Raw genomic sequence first — 17,640 nt, forward strand, 5'->3', positions numbered from 1 at the left:
TTTTTCTTTATAGAGATAAACAATGGAGCAATCCTTGAACTCCTAGGGGATAACCCCTTCTTACCAGATTACTTAGATTTCAATTTGCTTTCGTATGAGCAGTAGAACCCCTGCCTTCTAGATTTCTGCTGGAATGGAATCAGCATCAGATGCTTTGCCATTTGAACAGAGCCTAAGGGCATTCAAACCCACCCCCTTCCTTTTCAGTTAGAAGTTCAGCTACACAGAGACTGACTCCAACCTGACATATGAGCTCCCTTCCATCTCTAGACCTAGGATTCTAAAATCCTAGAAATTGGAATTAGCAGCACTGTACAGGCTATCGAAAGGCAAACTACAAGTATCACTGTGATCAAGTATGTTTCCAAACAGTGATTCTAATGGTTGATTGATCAGTAATAAGATCAATATGCATCAATTAAGATGAGGACTAAAATCCTACCTAAAAGTCACAAAACACAGTCTAAGGTCATCGCTTTGGGTCTTAGATGCCGTAGGGTTTTTCAACAGGAAAGACCTGACGCTCTCATTTTTCAGGTAATAAAACTCAGGTTTAGTTGTTGCACTCTCCCCCATCAAGGGTCATCTAACGAGTTAGAGTCAAAGCTTTTCTGACTCCATGACAAGCAGTGCTCTTGCTCCTCCATTTCTCTAAATTGGTCTAGCTAGAAACCTATGTGATGCTCAAACATGGCTCCCTATCTCAGAATTGCATGTAAATAAGCACTTATTTACAGAGCAGAATTTGCCCAGTTTTATCTTCCTTGTCTTTAATTAAGGCATGATATTGGGAAATAATTTTGTTTCATTTAGTTCCTTCGCTGCTTACAAAACAATGTAAAGAAGGTTTAATTGTTTAGTTAGCCCTGCTGTTGGAATCCGCATGCAGCCTTACTGAGTTAGACAAAGGGGCTTACTCAGGGGCTCTGATCTGCATCCATTATGCGAATTTTGTCAAAATAATTCCCTGGGTCCGGGTACATTATCAATATGTAATAATACATTCTGCACAGACTTCCTTTTAATTAAATTAAATTGCAGCCGTTCGGAGTCTTGGAAGTTCAGGAAATCAGCCATCTACTTTTAGTGCCGCTGCTCTAAACAATTCTATTATTCTTCAAGGTTATTGGCAACAACAATTGAAGAATTCTTTAGAACGGTTCTTTGGCAAGAAGGAGCACTGGCAGCTTCAGTGATGACCCCTTTCCAAAGGGTTCGTTGCACACAGGAGCCTGCTTCAACTGCATGAGAGAGAACGGGAGCTAGTCTTTATAGGAAGAAGCAGAAAAGCTCCAGTTACTTTATGCACACAAAATATTCCTAAAGAAGATGCCCTAGTGGTGATAAATTTCCCTTCAGCCAAATGTACATCTTACACAAAAATAGCATCTGCTGTGTTGTTGGGTTTTTTTGTAACGTGACCTACTTAAAGCCATCCCCAGCTAGGCGCCCCAATATTTTGCTTTCAGAGGGCCCCCCTAAGGTGAATCTACCAACCCTCTCCACCATTTAAGAAACACCAGCTAAATCCCTGCAGTAGTCAAATCCAGTGCCCCACTGATGCACATGATGGATAGTCAGCAATTGATCCAGTGCTCAAAATGTGAAGGACGTAGTACTACTAAATCCTACCCTTCCCCCATGACATTCCTAGTCACCCAAGTCCATCTTTTTTTTTAATAGTTTTTATTTACCAGATATATGCATGGGTAATTTTACAACACTGACAATTGCCAAACCTTTTGCTCCAATTTTTCCCCTCCTTCCCCCTCCCCCAGATGGCAGATGGACCAATACATGTTACATATGTTAGAGTATAAATTAAATACAATTTATATGTGTTTATATATATGTGTGTATATATATATATATATATATATATATATATATATATATATATATATACACACACACACACACACACACACACACACACACACACACACACACATACGACCAAATAGTTGTTTTGCTGAACAAAAGGAATCGGCCAAGTCCACCTTTAGGTAACTCTTGCTTGATGTAAGGTATCACATGCGCTTCTTCCAGTAGCCCCTTCACCCTTTTTCTTCCCTTTAAACTCTGGGTTCTGAAGTCCAATTTGGAATGGCCTCTTATTTCCAAAACATTTCTGAGCTGTGGCTGCGTCCTCAGTTAATCCCTGTTTGTGCAGTTAAATTCATCTCATGGTTTTTGAACTGCAGTAAGTCCCTAGAATGACTTCCCCATTTCTCCTCCCCTTTGATACAGCTCCCCTGACTACTAGCCAACTCCCTGCCTGCCTTGCCTTCGGACTCCTCTATCACTGGACTTCTGAAATCCTTCCAGGATATTCAGTCTGCTTCCCCTCAACTTTAACCCCCCCCCCCAGGTTGGAAGTGTTTCTTGAAATACAGAGGAAAATGTTCTCTTATTCCCACATGAGGGAAATCATTGAGTCACAAAGACAGTGATGCATCAAGTCCCAGGGCACAATCTCAGTTTCTATCTTAGAAGAAAAGAATTCTCCTGCCAAAAGAAGAGGCAAAAACTTCCAGCTAAAGAAGGAAATGGCGGAATGTGAATGCTGGGTAATATGGATATAATATGCCTTCTGGAGGATTGGAGTCTTGTCAAATCAGGAAAAGGCAGGAAGAATATCCACATTGTGTCCACTTGCAATGTTGTCTTCCCAAGTTTTACCCACACAAACTGCAAGAGAAATGTGGAAATCTTTAGTGGCCTATCATCCATAAGAGTATGGTCTCTAAATCAAAACCTCCCTTCCAATAGTTTTCTCGCCATGTTTTTCTTCTTTCTGTTACCCATATGTGATTCTTTCTCAATCTGTATAAAAAAGGAATAAATATTGGATATTCTTTTTAGAGGCTCCTCTTGGAAGGAGAAATGTATACCTGCATTTGGTAAATTCTCATGACAAAAGTTGTTTTTAAATATTTTTTGAATTCATCAAGATAGCAGAGAGTTTGTTCACAGGGACTCTCAGATCACTTTTGGATAACTGTGAGGAGGGCAATAGAACTGGATTTTGAAGTCTCTCACCTGCATGGTACCTCCACTCTTCTTCATTGTTCATCCTAGCAAGAAAGACAAAGGATTTAGCATCGCATTTCAAACAAGTAGAGAGATCTGGGGGGTGGATGAAATGGAAGAACTTTGCAGAGGTCTTCATAGTGTATCCAATATCCATCTTTCTGCCACAACCAAATGTCTGCTGCCTCTTTTCAAAGTATAGGAGGGTCTCCATCCTAGAAGAGGAGATAGGGGCCTTGAAGACAATCTCTCCAGTCTCAAGATGATCAGTAATAATGACGTATAATGATGAAGTGTTCCTTAAATATTAAAATTTATAAAAAGGAGGGAGAGGATTCTGGGAAGATGGCTGAGTAGGTTGGTTAAAAAAAAAGCAAGGAAAACAGGGGAAGCAAAGAGGCAGAGGGAAATCTTGACCAGTATCATGAGGTTAGAAGATGGAAGATGTCTATAGAAGAGGAAGAAAAGAAAAAGGAGTACTTAATATGTGAAGCTAAGACAAAAAATTGAGGCTCTTCCAAAAGTTCAAGGGAGTTGGGAGAAGCAGCTACTATTATCCCATGCCAGGGAAGCTCTCAGAAAAAAAAATTCTGAAAGTTCCCAAGAGAAGTAATTATACTGAGGAAAGGGAAATAGTGTTGTGTAAAGCTATAAAAGACCCTAGTCATTCAGGATGTTCTTTGTCTCATCTTGGATGCAGACCTTAAAAATAAAGCAAGGAGAACTTGCTATTGTTTGAAGTTGACCAATGGCTACATTCATATCTCTCAACACAAAGTCCCAAACCTCCATTTTGTCTCTTCTTCTTTTGATCCTTACTGATTGACTTCTCTCCAACAGCCCCTGGAGATCCATAGTCTTCACTAGAAGGCAAGTAGCCACTTCTTCCTCATTAGAGAAAGGCTCGTAATCTGTTTCTTGACTTTAAGTTTTCAGTTAGTCAGATTTCTTCTCTTTTCCTTATGGACCCATTTTCCCATTCTCTAATCTCCTAAGAGATCAGTATTTCTTTTCGATTCTTAGATCCTTTTTTCTCATTTTTGTATTGAAACGTTTCTTTCATTGTTGTTCTCAGCGTGTTAGGGAATGTGTTTTTTTCCCTTTATAACCTGGAAAGTGAAGAAAAGTTCCTCTAGCCCATTTGCTTCCTCTTCTAAGAGAGAGATCCTCTTGAACTTTGAGCATTAGTAACAGCTCATTGGTCATGCTAAAACACACACACACACACACACACACACACACACACACACACACACACACAACCAAAATAAAATGAGTCATCACACACCTTCGTAACTGGTCACTACAAAATCCCTCCTACTCTCTTCTTGAAAGTGAGAGCCTGTATCTTTCCTCAGTTTCCTCCATTGGAGAGCTAATCCGAGAAACCTGAAGTGCTATGTGGAGCCTTAACAGGAAAGATCATTGCCAACTAAGGCAATCGAAGAACTTTATAAGAAGGAGCTTTAAAGGATGAATAGGTATTTTATAGACAGAGGGCTTGGGAATGATGATTCTATTCACAGATAGTGCTATGAGCAAAAATGGGGCCATAGAAGATCACAGGTGGTAGGGATTGTGAGTAGCCCAGTTTGGCCAGATCAGGAAGCACGTGAGCCTCCATTCCCATTTTTCCCCCAACAGCCACTTCCTTGGTGTGCTGGAGTTCAAATAAAATGCATAATCGGTCTTCCATAAAATAGTAATGGCCACTCGGCCCATTTCCATTCTGCCTTTGTTTTTAAGCCCCAGGCTGAGCTGTCACCAGAGCTGGCGGAAAGCCATTGGGGGCACACTCAGCAAAATCACCATGATTTTCTTTTCATCAAATACTGCAAAGCCAAGATGTTTAGTTTAATGCGGCCTGGTTCATGGGGAGAGGGAACATAAACTTGCTACTTATTGACTTTAAGAGAGTTAGCCTCCTTCTCTGAGTGGACCCCTGTCTCTTCCTGCCTGCTGTCCATCAAGAAAAAAACTCTGCCTTGTTCCTCTGAGCCACATCCCCAAACATCCCTTCAAGTCGATTGGAACCTTGGATAACTTTCACTATAAATTATGTTATTAGCTCACAGGGCCTCCTTGAGAGAAAATAAATCTAATAAAAATTAGAGATCCTTTATTAAGTGGCTGCCTCGCTGATATTTGCTGTGGCTGGGGGAAAAGTAATCGAATTGTGAGCTTTGCAGTTAATGCACTCTTTTGTTTGGGGCTAGAGAGCAATTCTGAGAGAGGATATGAGGAAAGGGGAAACCCTCATATATACGCCTTATACCTCTTATGAGTTGATTTCCTCTGCCATGGAATTGAGAAGGCATTTAGTTGTTACTTAGGATAAAAGAATACTATCATAGCACCCAAGATCGCAGAGTCACACCATTCATTTGCAAAACAAAACAGCCCCTTTTTAGAAAATTAATCACAGATCTTTTAGTCAATCCATCAATCAAGAAGTACTCATTAAGCAACTTCTTGTGTGCAAGGTCCTGTGGATATAAAGACAGAATAAAGCAGCATCTTCCTTCAAGGACTTTATCTTTGGCTGTACTGTGTCCAGGCCAAGAGCCAACAACCATCAAGAATGCTGGGAAGTGGGGAGGGGGAAGAGGAGATGAATTACAGGAAAGTTACCATTATTTTGGAGCTTCTTTATTAAAGAAGTCTTTTAGATGTTGCCAAAAATGAATGAATGAATGAAAAAGCATTTATTAATAATTAATTAATAAATCATAATTTTTTCATTATTCTATTATTAACATTATTATAGTCCTCTATTGTTATATTTTAATAATTAATATAATATTATATAATAAATACAATTATTAATAAGCTATTACATGCCAGGCATTCTGCTAAGCACTGGGGACACAAATATAAGCAAGACCTTGGTCTTGCCCTCAAGGAGATGATATTCTGTTGGAAAAAGGCACCTCCAGATACTCAAGGGTAAAAGTCCAGGTTCTGGTGGAAGAGGGATATGGTGAATGGTGGAAGTGTAGGCGTGAAGGGTTCGAAATCACCGGGAAGTGAGAAACACCAAGATGTCCTGAAACATCCTCATTACCATTACCTACCCAGGAATTATTTCAGCACAAAAAGTCATGTCTAGCGTTTGACCCCAACGTGAATATATTACATGCAGATCAAAAGAAAAAAATGAAGGATCTCAGAAAAGAGAGAACCTTCAGTGCAGGGGCCTTTCCCTAGCAACACTTAGCTTAGCACTGAAATTTTTTTGTTATCTTAGCTTGAAGGAGGAAAGACTGAAGTCAATCCAAGGGATAGGGAGAGGAACGTGAGATTGTGGTCCTCAGATATATGAGTGTCACTCATTTTATGTAACTGCCAAAAACCAAATTAATCCCATTGATAGTTGAAGGAAGGAATATTTTCATTCTGCTCTAACGAAATCGGTCTGATAGTGAAACAAATTACCTTAGGAAGTAGTGAGCTCCCCCATCACTGAAAGTTTTAGAGGATCAAATGAGATATTTGTCAAGTGCTTAGTTTAGTGCCTGACATGGAATAAGTGATATGTTTATTCCTTCCCTTCCCCCTGGAGACAGGATTGCTGTGTTGGGTGGAAGCTAGGACTGGGTTGCCTCAAAGGTCCCTCCTGGCCCTAAATTTTAGTAATTTTTTTCACTATATCAGAATGGAGTGGACAGTGTCAAAGTCATTTGCTCACAATCAAGAAGGTGCCCATTTCACTAAAATGGTTCCGAACCCTTTTGGGTCTTTTTAGATGGACCAGTACCAAGAGACAGGCCTTTCAGGTTCGGGTTGTCTTCATGTAGCTGGGCCAGTCTTTTTTTTAAACACTTTTTGATACCTTTTTTGAATCATAATGCTCATACAACAGAAAGAAATTCAAGGTATGTACTCTGATATTGTGACCGTCATGCATTCAAGCTTCCATATCTTTTTTTTATTATTAATTTTTATAATTATAACATTTTCTTTGGCAGTACATATGCATAGGTAATTTTTTTTTACACCATTATCCCTTGTACTCCCTTCTGTTCCGAGTTTTTCCCCTCCTTCCCTCCACCCCCTCCTTTGGATGGCGGGCATTGTAGCTGGGCCAGTCTTTAGACAACACGTGCATGACCCATCCTCTCCAGCTGGGTTTGAGCTTGGCACTCTGCTGGCTTAGCCATCGAATTTCCAGGGTCACCTCCACGCCACAAGGAGACATTAGAAGAGAATGTTATTGACATGGAATGCATTATGTAGATTTTTTCCAGCTGTTTTCTCTTCTTAATTATGTTTGGTTGGGACTAATATAAAACCAAGTTCCTGTTCCCTAAGCATTAACAACTGATTGGGGGACACTTTGGGGGAGGGAGGAAACCAGTGTCCTCTGTGCATACTAGGTGGCAAAGGGAAAACAATAAGAGCTTAAAACGGACCCCTGATAATCCACTATGTGAATAAACCCCATGTTGATAATGGCGAGCTTTGTGTTTGTAATTCTAGACGTGGTTTGGCTTGTCTGCAGTCCAGCTCCCCCTAAACTCCTTTTTACCCAACCAACCATCTTTTTTCCTGCCGCCCGAAGCCAAAAAACACAAAGCACTTTGATTGAATTTTCACTTCCCAACCATGTTGTACTGGCCCTTGTTAGAGTTGGCCTTTATGCCCAGTTTGCATAACAGAGTGATAAATGAAGGGATTGGATTCTCTGGGGACATCTGCCAATGGGGAAGAAGTTGCTCTACAAAAACAATAGCAGAGCACAAGTAGGGGCTATGTGAGACTGCAAGGGGCAGGGAAGACAGCTGCCGGGTACGGAGTGTGTGATAAGCCAACGTTGTGCAACACTCAGTGGATATGAGCAGCTTTGAATTTGGGAGGCTGAAATTCAGGGCTTTGGCAGGAAGGCTCTAAAAGCAAGTTTCCCAAAGGGGACCCTAAGAAGAAGAACCTTATCTTTCTGAGTTATGTGAATCCCGCTCTCGTTCTTGTAGACATTCAAGGCACCATATTACCCACTTCCTATCTCGATGGCACACCAGTGTTTCAACTTGAATATACAACATCTGTGTTTCATTGGAGCGGTCTCCAAATGGACATTGGATGAGAGCCCTTTGGTTAGCTACGTGCAGGAAACTGAAGTTACTCATTGCATGGGGAAATTTCATTTGGGCAAGGGCAAGTGTCAAAGAATCAGCCCTGTTTTCCTGAAGTACCAGATTCCCCCTCCAGTACGCCCACAATTTGGTCTTTGCTTTTCCCTGAATTCCTCCTCTCCAGGAGTAGGAGAACTAGGCTGAATCCTGTAAGCATAATAGGTACAGAGTTTTAAATGGCCCCTTATTTTCCAGTTTGTTCATTGAACCCTGACCATGACTGGTATTATGTGCCATGGAGTGGTGGGCGTGGATATATTCGCATCCTACTGTATCATAGTCATTGACCGGATCCGAACACAGGGCAGCTATGGAATCTTGCTTGCTAGAAAATGAAACAATGGAAGCAAATTGTTAACATGTAACAAACTATCTTTTTTTACAGTATCAGTGGGATATGAGTATGAAACCTGTCCCGACTTTATTCTCTGGGAGAGAAGGACAGTTGTTTTACAAGGCTTTGAGATGGATGCTTCGAATCTCGGAGGCTGGTCCTTGAATAAGCATCATGTTCTGAATCCCCAAAGCGGTGAGTATGGCGACCCCAATTGGCTTGTTTTGTGTTGAGGCTTTTGGTAATGTGATGTATAAGGCAATCGGTACGTGGGTTCCCAATGAAAGGAACAAGAAGCAAGTGTGTGAGAGCCTCATGGTGTATGTAAATAAAGCAAGTAGACTACAGGAGAAAAATCAACCAATAGTCCCATCAGTCATGAGAGAGAGGTCTCAAGCCAGCACCCAAATAGTCCCTGATAGCTAGGGGCACAGTAGGCCACACTAAGCCTTAGAAATGCAGGGGCAAAATGACATGATAAACAACTGGGAATAACTCTTTGGCGATGGAGAACACTAGCCTAAATGCTGAGGAACTCGAGCACCTCACCCCAGGAGCAGTTTATGCACTACTGGGACATTTGACGGTTTATTTTCCTAAGAGTAAATCCCTAAAATTGGGGGAACAAAGCCTGACCTGTGAACCCGGACCTCTTTGAGGATGAAATCTTCCCTAGAACGGGATGAAAGTCTTCTACAGGACATCAGAAAAAAGGGAAGGCACTTGGTTAGGAGGTGCCATACATGTCTTCTCTGGCCAGTTATATTATAAATATAAATTATATATATTATAAATATATAATATATATTATATATATATAATATGTCATATATATATTATATATATATATATAAATTATATATAAATATATAAATTAGCTTGGGAGAAGCTAATTTATAAGAAACAGAAACCCAAGCAGAAAAGCAAAGGTTAAGGAACGAAAACATCTAAAATAAGGAACATAAATAGGACCCACATAGAATGTGTTCCTCTGAGGGGGAGTCATGCGCCAGTTATCTGACTTCTCAGTCTGCCCTTTTGGTGGCCCAGATTCACATCTCAAGACTATATTGGCCTGTGGGGGAAGTAGAAAAAGTAAGGATTTGCTTTTCATTGGCACAGTAGTGGCTGCCAGTGCCATTCACGGTCCCACTCGTGACAAGTCCATTTATCTGGGGCAAATAGCCCGTCAGTACAGTTAGGCTGGACATTGCCAAAAACTGACCCCTTCAGGAAGAGACAAGAATCATCTTCAGGTTCGAGGGAATTGGGATAATGTCATCCAGAAATCCACCCAGAGGATACATAGCGGTGGAGAAGAAAAACAATTCTGAAAATCTGAAAATGTGGAGTTATTATTAGGGACTAACAATATCCTACCTCTTTATTCCTGCTGCTCTGGATTACCATAATAGATAAATATTTGAAATGTTCAGTCTGGCTTAGCAAAGATTTTCTTCTTCTCTGCCTATACCAGTCATCTAACAGAACAAAAGAGCATCGCTGAGTAGCTAAGTATCTTTGTCAGAGCCTGTAGGAACTTTCTGTGAAAGGAGGAAAAGAGGTTTGGGACACTTCCATAGTAACATAAATTGTGTTGTACCAAATATCTTGAAAAAATTGAGACTGACTTTCTATCCTCTTGTGAGTCTGATTTATTTTAGCCCTCTTTTGATCCTAGGTGATCCTTAGCTCTTGAACCGATATTCGTATAATATGTTTTCATACTACACAAGGGATTTAATGGTCAGGCGAGTCAGGTTAGAAATGGTCAGGTTAGAAAACTTTCCTGAGGCTGCTTCTCCAATACTTGCCACTGCTCCTAGGCTCGGAAAGAGGCTATGCTTAAATGTCCTGCTCAGAACCACGATTACAATTTCAGCATAACTTACGGGGTCCTTCCAAGTGGGCGACATGGCCATCGTGGCAGTAATCATTTCCAGTGGCAATATGATGAATCTCCTCATCAGATTTCTGATCTAGTGTAATTGTGAGATCAAAGTAGGATGGTAGTCCGATAGTCCAATGGCAATGTGTCCAATTAGCCTCACAAAGGAAGTTCAACTCTTAACAATATTGCCGGGCTTATTAAAGTATAAACAGAAGCATTATGTTGTTAGTGAACTACTCTGCATCCATATGTGTCAGGCGTCTATTGGTTTGCAGCTTTGGTTTAGCATTCTGCAATCAGCAGGCTAGCCATCCTTTGTACCTATTAAACTCTTAAGTCACACAAATGAACAGAGTGATGGAGAACTATCTGGCTCCCTCGAAAGCCATCTCATCCAGCCCCCTCATTTTGCACATGAGGAAGTGGAGGCCAGGGAAGGTATATGACTTAATCAAAGTCCCACAGGAAGTACACAACAGAATCAGGACTGCAAGGCAGGCCCTCTGACTCCAAAGCCTGTGTGCTCTCACACTTGACCAGTTTCTGGCTCCTTGATTCTCTTCCTAAGCTTCCAGACCCATGTCTCATTCATTTTATTTTCATTTTTTTAATTAAAGCTTTTTATTTTCAAAACATATGGACGGATAATTTTTCAACATTGACCCTCGCATGGCCTTGTATTCCAAATTTTCACCTCTTTCCCCTCCCCCCCTCCCCTAGGTGGCAAGCAATCCAATATATGTTATACACCCACACCTCATTCATGTACAACACATCGCATTATGATAGCTAAACCACATATTAAAGAGATAAATTATTAGGAGTGAAACAATAACAGTATAGATAAAGCTGAAAACAATTAGAAACTTCAATCAATAAGTGAGATCCTTCAACCATACTGCCATGAAACTATGCTATCCAGGACACTGAAAGGGTCGCAGAATCTCTTATTTGCATTCAGGTTCCTTGAAGACACATCATCAAGTTCACCTTGGCACAAGTCAGTTGTTTGAGAGTAAAATGACTATTCCAAGTTCACATTTTCATTATGGTCTAAATATACAATCTAGCATTTATGTAATGCCTTCAGGTTTACTAAGGTTTCTACGTAGGGTATCACATTGCCCTCACAACATTCCTCTTAGGTAGTGGGTTTTATTAGCCCGATTTTACGAGTAAGGAAACTGAGGCTACGAGAGCTGACTCACCCCGGGTTGTAGAGCTAAAAGGATTCAAACTCAGGATTTTGTGACTCCAAGACCCATACTCTATCAGCTATGATACCTAGCTGTCAGGTAGCCCGATTCATGTCCCACCCATCCACCCCACTCTTGGGATCCATGTTGTTTTCAAGAGATACCCACTAGGTTCTATTTTCTTACCTTGGAGTTCTCAAAGGCAACAATATAGAATCATTCTTCCTTTACCTCTGATTTTGTGCCCTTGAATGGGGCACAACCAACTCCTCGTTTAAGTCTGCTTATTACAGACACTCATTCATCTGGAGGGTCCCCTAGGCTTATAACCGTATAATAATAAAAGTAATTTTTCAATCAAGGGAAGGAAAATGGATATAAAGGAACTATAATAATATCTGACATTAATGCTGTGCTTCCAAGTTTACAAAGTGTTTTAGAGGCATATATGCCTCACACTCAGACCTTAAAAAGGGATTTTCTTTTGCTTACTGCATCATCAAGTATGAAAAACAGTCGGACTTCCAAGGGCACTGACTTTTTTATCCCTTTCTATGGGGGAAAAAACCGCTCTTCCAATCTGGGCACGGTATCTTGCTTCACTGTGGTCCAAACCTTTTCTGACCTGCATGCCGTTATAATTAGTTAGTTTTTCTATCCTTTGCTAATTTTGTTCTGTTGTTTGGGAATCATTTACAAGTCACCTCTGTATTTCAAAGCAGGCCTGCGTGTGTGTACTTTATTCATCAAAACTAATGCAGCAAGACTATGAGGCTTTTTTCTTCTCCTCGCTCCTTGCTCAGATGCTCAAGACAAAAACTAGGGTCTTACACAAGGGAATTGATGCAATTTATTTTTCTAGGGTCTGCCTTTATTTGGAATTTCTTCCTCTATTTCCCAAAGAATCTCTGTTCAGATCAAAAGAGGCCCTTGAAACTGGTCAGCAAATGAATAAAAGGGGTGCTGTGTGTCCAAGTGATGAATGATCACCAAAATGGACAATCAAACCAGAAAGGCCTGTCATAGATGAAAAGCAAGTCAGGGGACCCACACAGAAGCTCAATGGGGCAGGGCCAATGGCTTTTGGGCCAGGGATTCTTGCCTCATTGTAGTTTCCTAAAACTACATTATTTAAAATGAATCTCAAAAAAGCCAGAGCAGAAAAGTTGACTTGTCTATGGTTTGTTCAAAGAGAAAAAAAAAGAGTAACCTATTCAGAGCTATAGAGAAAGCCAAAAATCTAAATCATCTTTATCCATTAGTCATAGGAACTAGCAGCAATGTTTTCAAATCTCACGACTGTCTGTTGAATTTTACTTATTTGGGGGTCTGGAGACCAAAGATGCAAGTATCAGGGCAATTCACTTTCCACTTTGGAGATTATAACTTAAATTTTCCACCTCAGTTATTCGGAGTTCTTTCCCGATTTGCGCAAGTACATATAGCCTAAGTGCATGGCCAAAAACAGAAGATGACTCATATCCAGCAAGATGACAATTCTGTCGCTATACCTGTGGGAACTCAGGAAGATACAACTGACCGCATTCATTTTCTCCACATTTTAACTGTTCATGGCAACAGGTGGAAACATCTTTCAAGAGTTTTCTCAACTTGGAAGTTTTTCATGTTGGCAGTCGTGTTTTACCAGATTCTTCCCAACACATTACATCCTCACAAGGCTTAGAAAAAAGAAGTTTAAATTGACTAAGTAAATATAATACAAGGTATACCTTGATCATAATGGAGAAATTTTAGCTCAAATATGCAAATCATTGTTGATCAAGGTGAAAATTAGCCTAATCACTTTTATATGAGAAATTTACAATAAGTCTCTCTGTGTCTCTATCTCTGTCTCTATCTGTATGTGTGTGTGTCTCTGTCTCTCTCTCTTACACACACACACACACACACACACACACACACACACACACACACACCTCACAAAAGTAGGCATGGAAGGAAGATATATAAAACTGCAGGTCATGATAGGGAAATACACACGTGTTCTGATGCTGCAACTTACAGCAACATTGTGTCTGGGAAGATGGGAGAGAATAAGAAGCAGATCTTTCCCAGAGCCTGGTTGCCTGGTTGAGCTGTTCTTTCTCTGAAGTGCTTTGGAGTACCCTGGTGGCTAAGATGAACCAAAGGTTCTTAACTGCACAGTCCTCAAAAAGGGGGGGAAACCCCAATAAAGTCAGGTGCTCTTGTCCTCTGAGACCATCTTTAAGCAAAAAAAAAAAAAAAAAAGACAACATGAAACAGACTTTCTAAGACAAAAGGCCACTGCAGAAGGGAACCCCCAACTTGCCACACCCAGATGTGGGGGGAAAGAGAGAAGTCACGTGGGACTGTTGTCTGAGTGCAGGGGTCTAAATTTTGTAACATCTGTATCCCAAGGTAAACAGCCTATGACCGATTCATCCAGAAACCCAATATGGAGAAAGACAAGGAACTTGAGTCTATATGCAACAAGCCATTGATAGGCATTTAAATTCAAACAGTGGTGGACAGTGCTCCTTTTGGGATTATTTCAAAGCCAAATTTCCCTCTTTTAAATCTACGCTTTATCCTTAGTATCTAAATTGTGACAATAATGATTTTTGCCAACTTCTCATTTTACCTGAAAATATTAGTCTGACTCCTTCCCACAGACAAGCTCATTTACATCATGAAAGTGTCTTGAATTTTTAAATTCTTGATATATCAAATCTCAAGTTGCAACTGACCTTCCCATGTTGATCCGACACCAGGAGCAAATTCTACAACTGAAAGTCATGTGAACCTTTTCATTTTTTTCCCAATTTCACAAAACTTCTGAGTTCACTCTTATAGCTCTCTGAAATTTCTGAAACTTTTCTTTCACACAGACCAATGGTCCTCACATCCCCACTGTCTTCTAGCCATATTTCAGAGGAGGAGACTGACTAATCCAAGGTCACATAGGAAGTAAGAGACAGGCCTAGGATGTAAGCCAAGTCCTCTGTCTCCAGCCTCACGTTTCCTTCTTCTGCTTATGTTGTGAAGTGAGGTTTATGGCGGTCCTAAAGAAGATGCAAGTGTCAACAAGCAGGCCCCTTAGCACTGAGATAGCCCAAACTCTTGTAGGTTTGATTCCAAATGCTGAATGGCCTAAGGCATCCTTAAGTGTAAAGGATTTTAGTGCTCCCAAAGGCGAGGAAGTTCTTCCACAGTTGAACTTTCCACTGAGTCAAGTTGGGGTAACTCAAGCAAACCTGTGACCTTAGGCTTGGGTCATTATCACTAGCTCAAGATGAAATTCTCCTTAATTGGCCTTATACAAGACATCTGAAAAGAGCTGAGCTGAAATAAACTAAGGTGATGTCATACCTCTCACCCTGGGAAGGATAGAGGCTAAAAAAGGTGAATTTTGGGTAACTGGCAACTGAAGTACAAAAGCAAAATTTGAAACATGAATATGTCTCTCATAAAGGATAGAAGTAGAATTAATACAGGATTTAGGGTGAGGCTTGAAGCAATAATATAACTGCTTTCCATTATGCGGGTTGCCTCATGAACACGAGAATGTCAGTCTGTCCATGGCTTCTTTGAGTCTTCCTTGAGGAAACTATTCTACTACCCTTACCTGTACCATCAAACCACATTCATCATAGCTGCAATGCTGGTCTTGAAGTCAGGAAGAGTTGACTTCAAATCACACCTCTGATAGTAGCTGACTAGTTGACCTTTTAGAGCCTCAATTTCCCCATCTGTAAAATTGGGATAATCTTATCTCTAGTGACACACAAAGCTCTTGTAAGGCTCAAATGAGTTACTGACCCAAAGAGAAAGCCTCCTTGTTTGCTTTCCAAAATTCCGCAACTGAAAGTTATATAAAGCTTTTTCATGTTTGCCAAATTTCACAAAACTTCTAAGCTCACTCTTATAGCTTTTGGAAATTTCTATAACTTTTCTTTCCCACAAACCAATGGTCTTTTACATCCCAAGGTTTCTTACCCAAAGCTCCTTTTGATGCTTCTCGAAGAATCAGGATGTGTTTTGAAGATATAAAAACTATGCAGATGCCATTGTTGTTATCATCATTCTATTCCTTTTTCTTCCTCCTTTTTCAAAGAAGAGTTCAAAGTTCTTTTCTGTCTTCAGAAAGGATATTGGGTCAAGATCACAAGGACCACCGAGTCTCATAACTGAACGGGACAACAACATCCATTGAAAATGTCAGCTTTTTTCTTTTTCTGTTGTCAAAAGTAGAGCTAGAGTTTAAATAGTACAAATCTGAAAGGGCATGTGTCACTTATTAAATTATTAGGTTTTTTGCTTTGATTGGAAATAGTTTGACATTTTCAGAAACCACTTCTTCCTCGCCCACTTTTCTTGGCTCATGTGGGTTGTCTTTTCCACATGCTTGTCCTTGACATTAAACACAAAAGAGGGAATTGACCTCAATCAAGCCCACCTCCAGCTGTGAGCTCCCCGGTCGGTATCCTCTTACAGTTTACCATTCACTACCTTCAGAGTTCAGGAAAAAAAGGAAATATGATTGAGGAAAGTTGGCTTGGGAGGGAGGGGCGGCTCCTGACTTGCACGAATTGGTTCCTTCCATGCTAATTCACCATTAATTAGTTTTTCATTCATTGGTGCCAAGTTATTTCTCAGGGTTTCTTCTAAGTCAGAAGCTTCACGTTGGCCAGCTTTTCAAAAGGGAGCATTTGTTCATTTTATCATTATATCTGAAGCCTCCATGCTGGTCAAAGAGCCGGTCGGAATGCCGGGAAGCAGGCCTAGAGCCAGCTCAGCCATTGCCTCTTGGTGTGACCTTGGATACCAACACCTCTCCTGAGGTGCTTTGCTAATCTAAATCCCACCCACAAAAACTGTTTTCTAAGTAGGAATGATAAATCCAAAAGAGCTGCTTTGGAAAGGCCAATTTAGAAAGCAATGATATTTTCCCCTGGGGTCAGCTGGCCTTTGCTAACTGATGAAGGCGGTAGGAAACGTCTCTCCAAATTCTTCTGCTCTTATTCCTTCAGTGGGGACTGGGAGGGGAGGAGTGGAAGTCGGGGTAGGAAGCAGAAAAACTTGCTCTTTAGGAAGCTGCTCCTTTTCGATCCAAGACAGATAACAGATTGGAAGCAAGTCTATCCCCCTCTCAATTTCGTCTTACTGGTTAAGAGACACTTTAATTAGATTGGATGCCCGCTGTCCATCATTCTTCTATTTTCCTTTGGCTACACATCCCTTCTACAGTGTGTGCTTTCTAGTAGGTAGTATTTCCAGACCATTTGTCATACTACTTGTAGCAATTATAGCTCTCTGAAAATTAGCTGTTGGCTATAGAGGAATAATTGTGAAATATTGTGCCAGAAGTGAGTTTGTATGTGTATGTGTATGTGTGTATGTGTATACACACACACACACACACACACACACACACACACATATATATATATATATATATATATATATATATATATATATATATATATATACATACTTTCATCAGATATATGTGTCTGTGTGGGTGAGGGGCTACAGTACAGGATAGGCTTTCAAAATCAATTGGTCCTCTTTGAAGAACTGGGGTCTTTGACGTTAGAAGACGTTAACAGTCAACATTGCTCACCCATGGTAGAACCAGCTCGCTGGTTGCCGTATGCTATCATAGCAAATAGGCTTCCTAATGTCGGCTGCCAGATGAGAGTTAACAATGATTGGTGTGTGCTCTGAACGTGATTGAGCAGGCTCTTGAAGATGAATAAACAATCTCCACGAACTTCGAAGCCTCAGAAATAAAGTAGTAGCTTCTGTCAAGCAAGCGATTTTTGCCACGGGGCAGGGACGGGCATTTCCATTGATTACCCTGGCGTATCTCCCAGCTTGTTTTTCTATCCCCTCAGTCATCTCTTGAGAGAAATATGGATTGTGGCCCTCATTCATAAGTTTGAAAAATGGTGTCTTCTCTAAAATCAACATAAAGCTCCACCCACTGGCTTCTGAGGGAAATTTTTATTTCAAACTTCTTTATAAGCTTCCACAGTTCTAAGTAAAGAGTAGGAGGGTTTAGCCAAACGC

General features: G+C 40.6%; 1 protein-coding gene across 10 annotated transcripts in view; it reads left to right on the forward strand.

Annotated features, from left to right (window-relative positions):
- Positions 1-17,640, forward strand: part of TENM1 (teneurin transmembrane protein 1) — a 3,105,198-nt gene that overhangs the window by 3,010,518 nt on the left and 77,040 nt on the right. For all 10 annotated transcript variants that reach the window (XM_074277949.1, XM_074277947.1, XM_074277946.1 and 7 more), the window contains one exon: positions 8,551-8,694. In XM_074277949.1, the coding sequence (XP_074134050.1) occupies positions 8,551-8,694 (144 nt within the window). The remainder of the gene's footprint in view (positions 1-8,550; positions 8,695-17,640) is intronic.

Source organism: Sminthopsis crassicaudata, chromosome X (genome assembly GCF_048593235.1).
Source record: "Sminthopsis crassicaudata isolate SCR6 chromosome X, ASM4859323v1, whole genome shotgun sequence".
Lineage (NCBI taxonomy): Eukaryota > Metazoa > Chordata > Mammalia > Dasyuromorphia > Dasyuridae > Sminthopsis > Sminthopsis crassicaudata.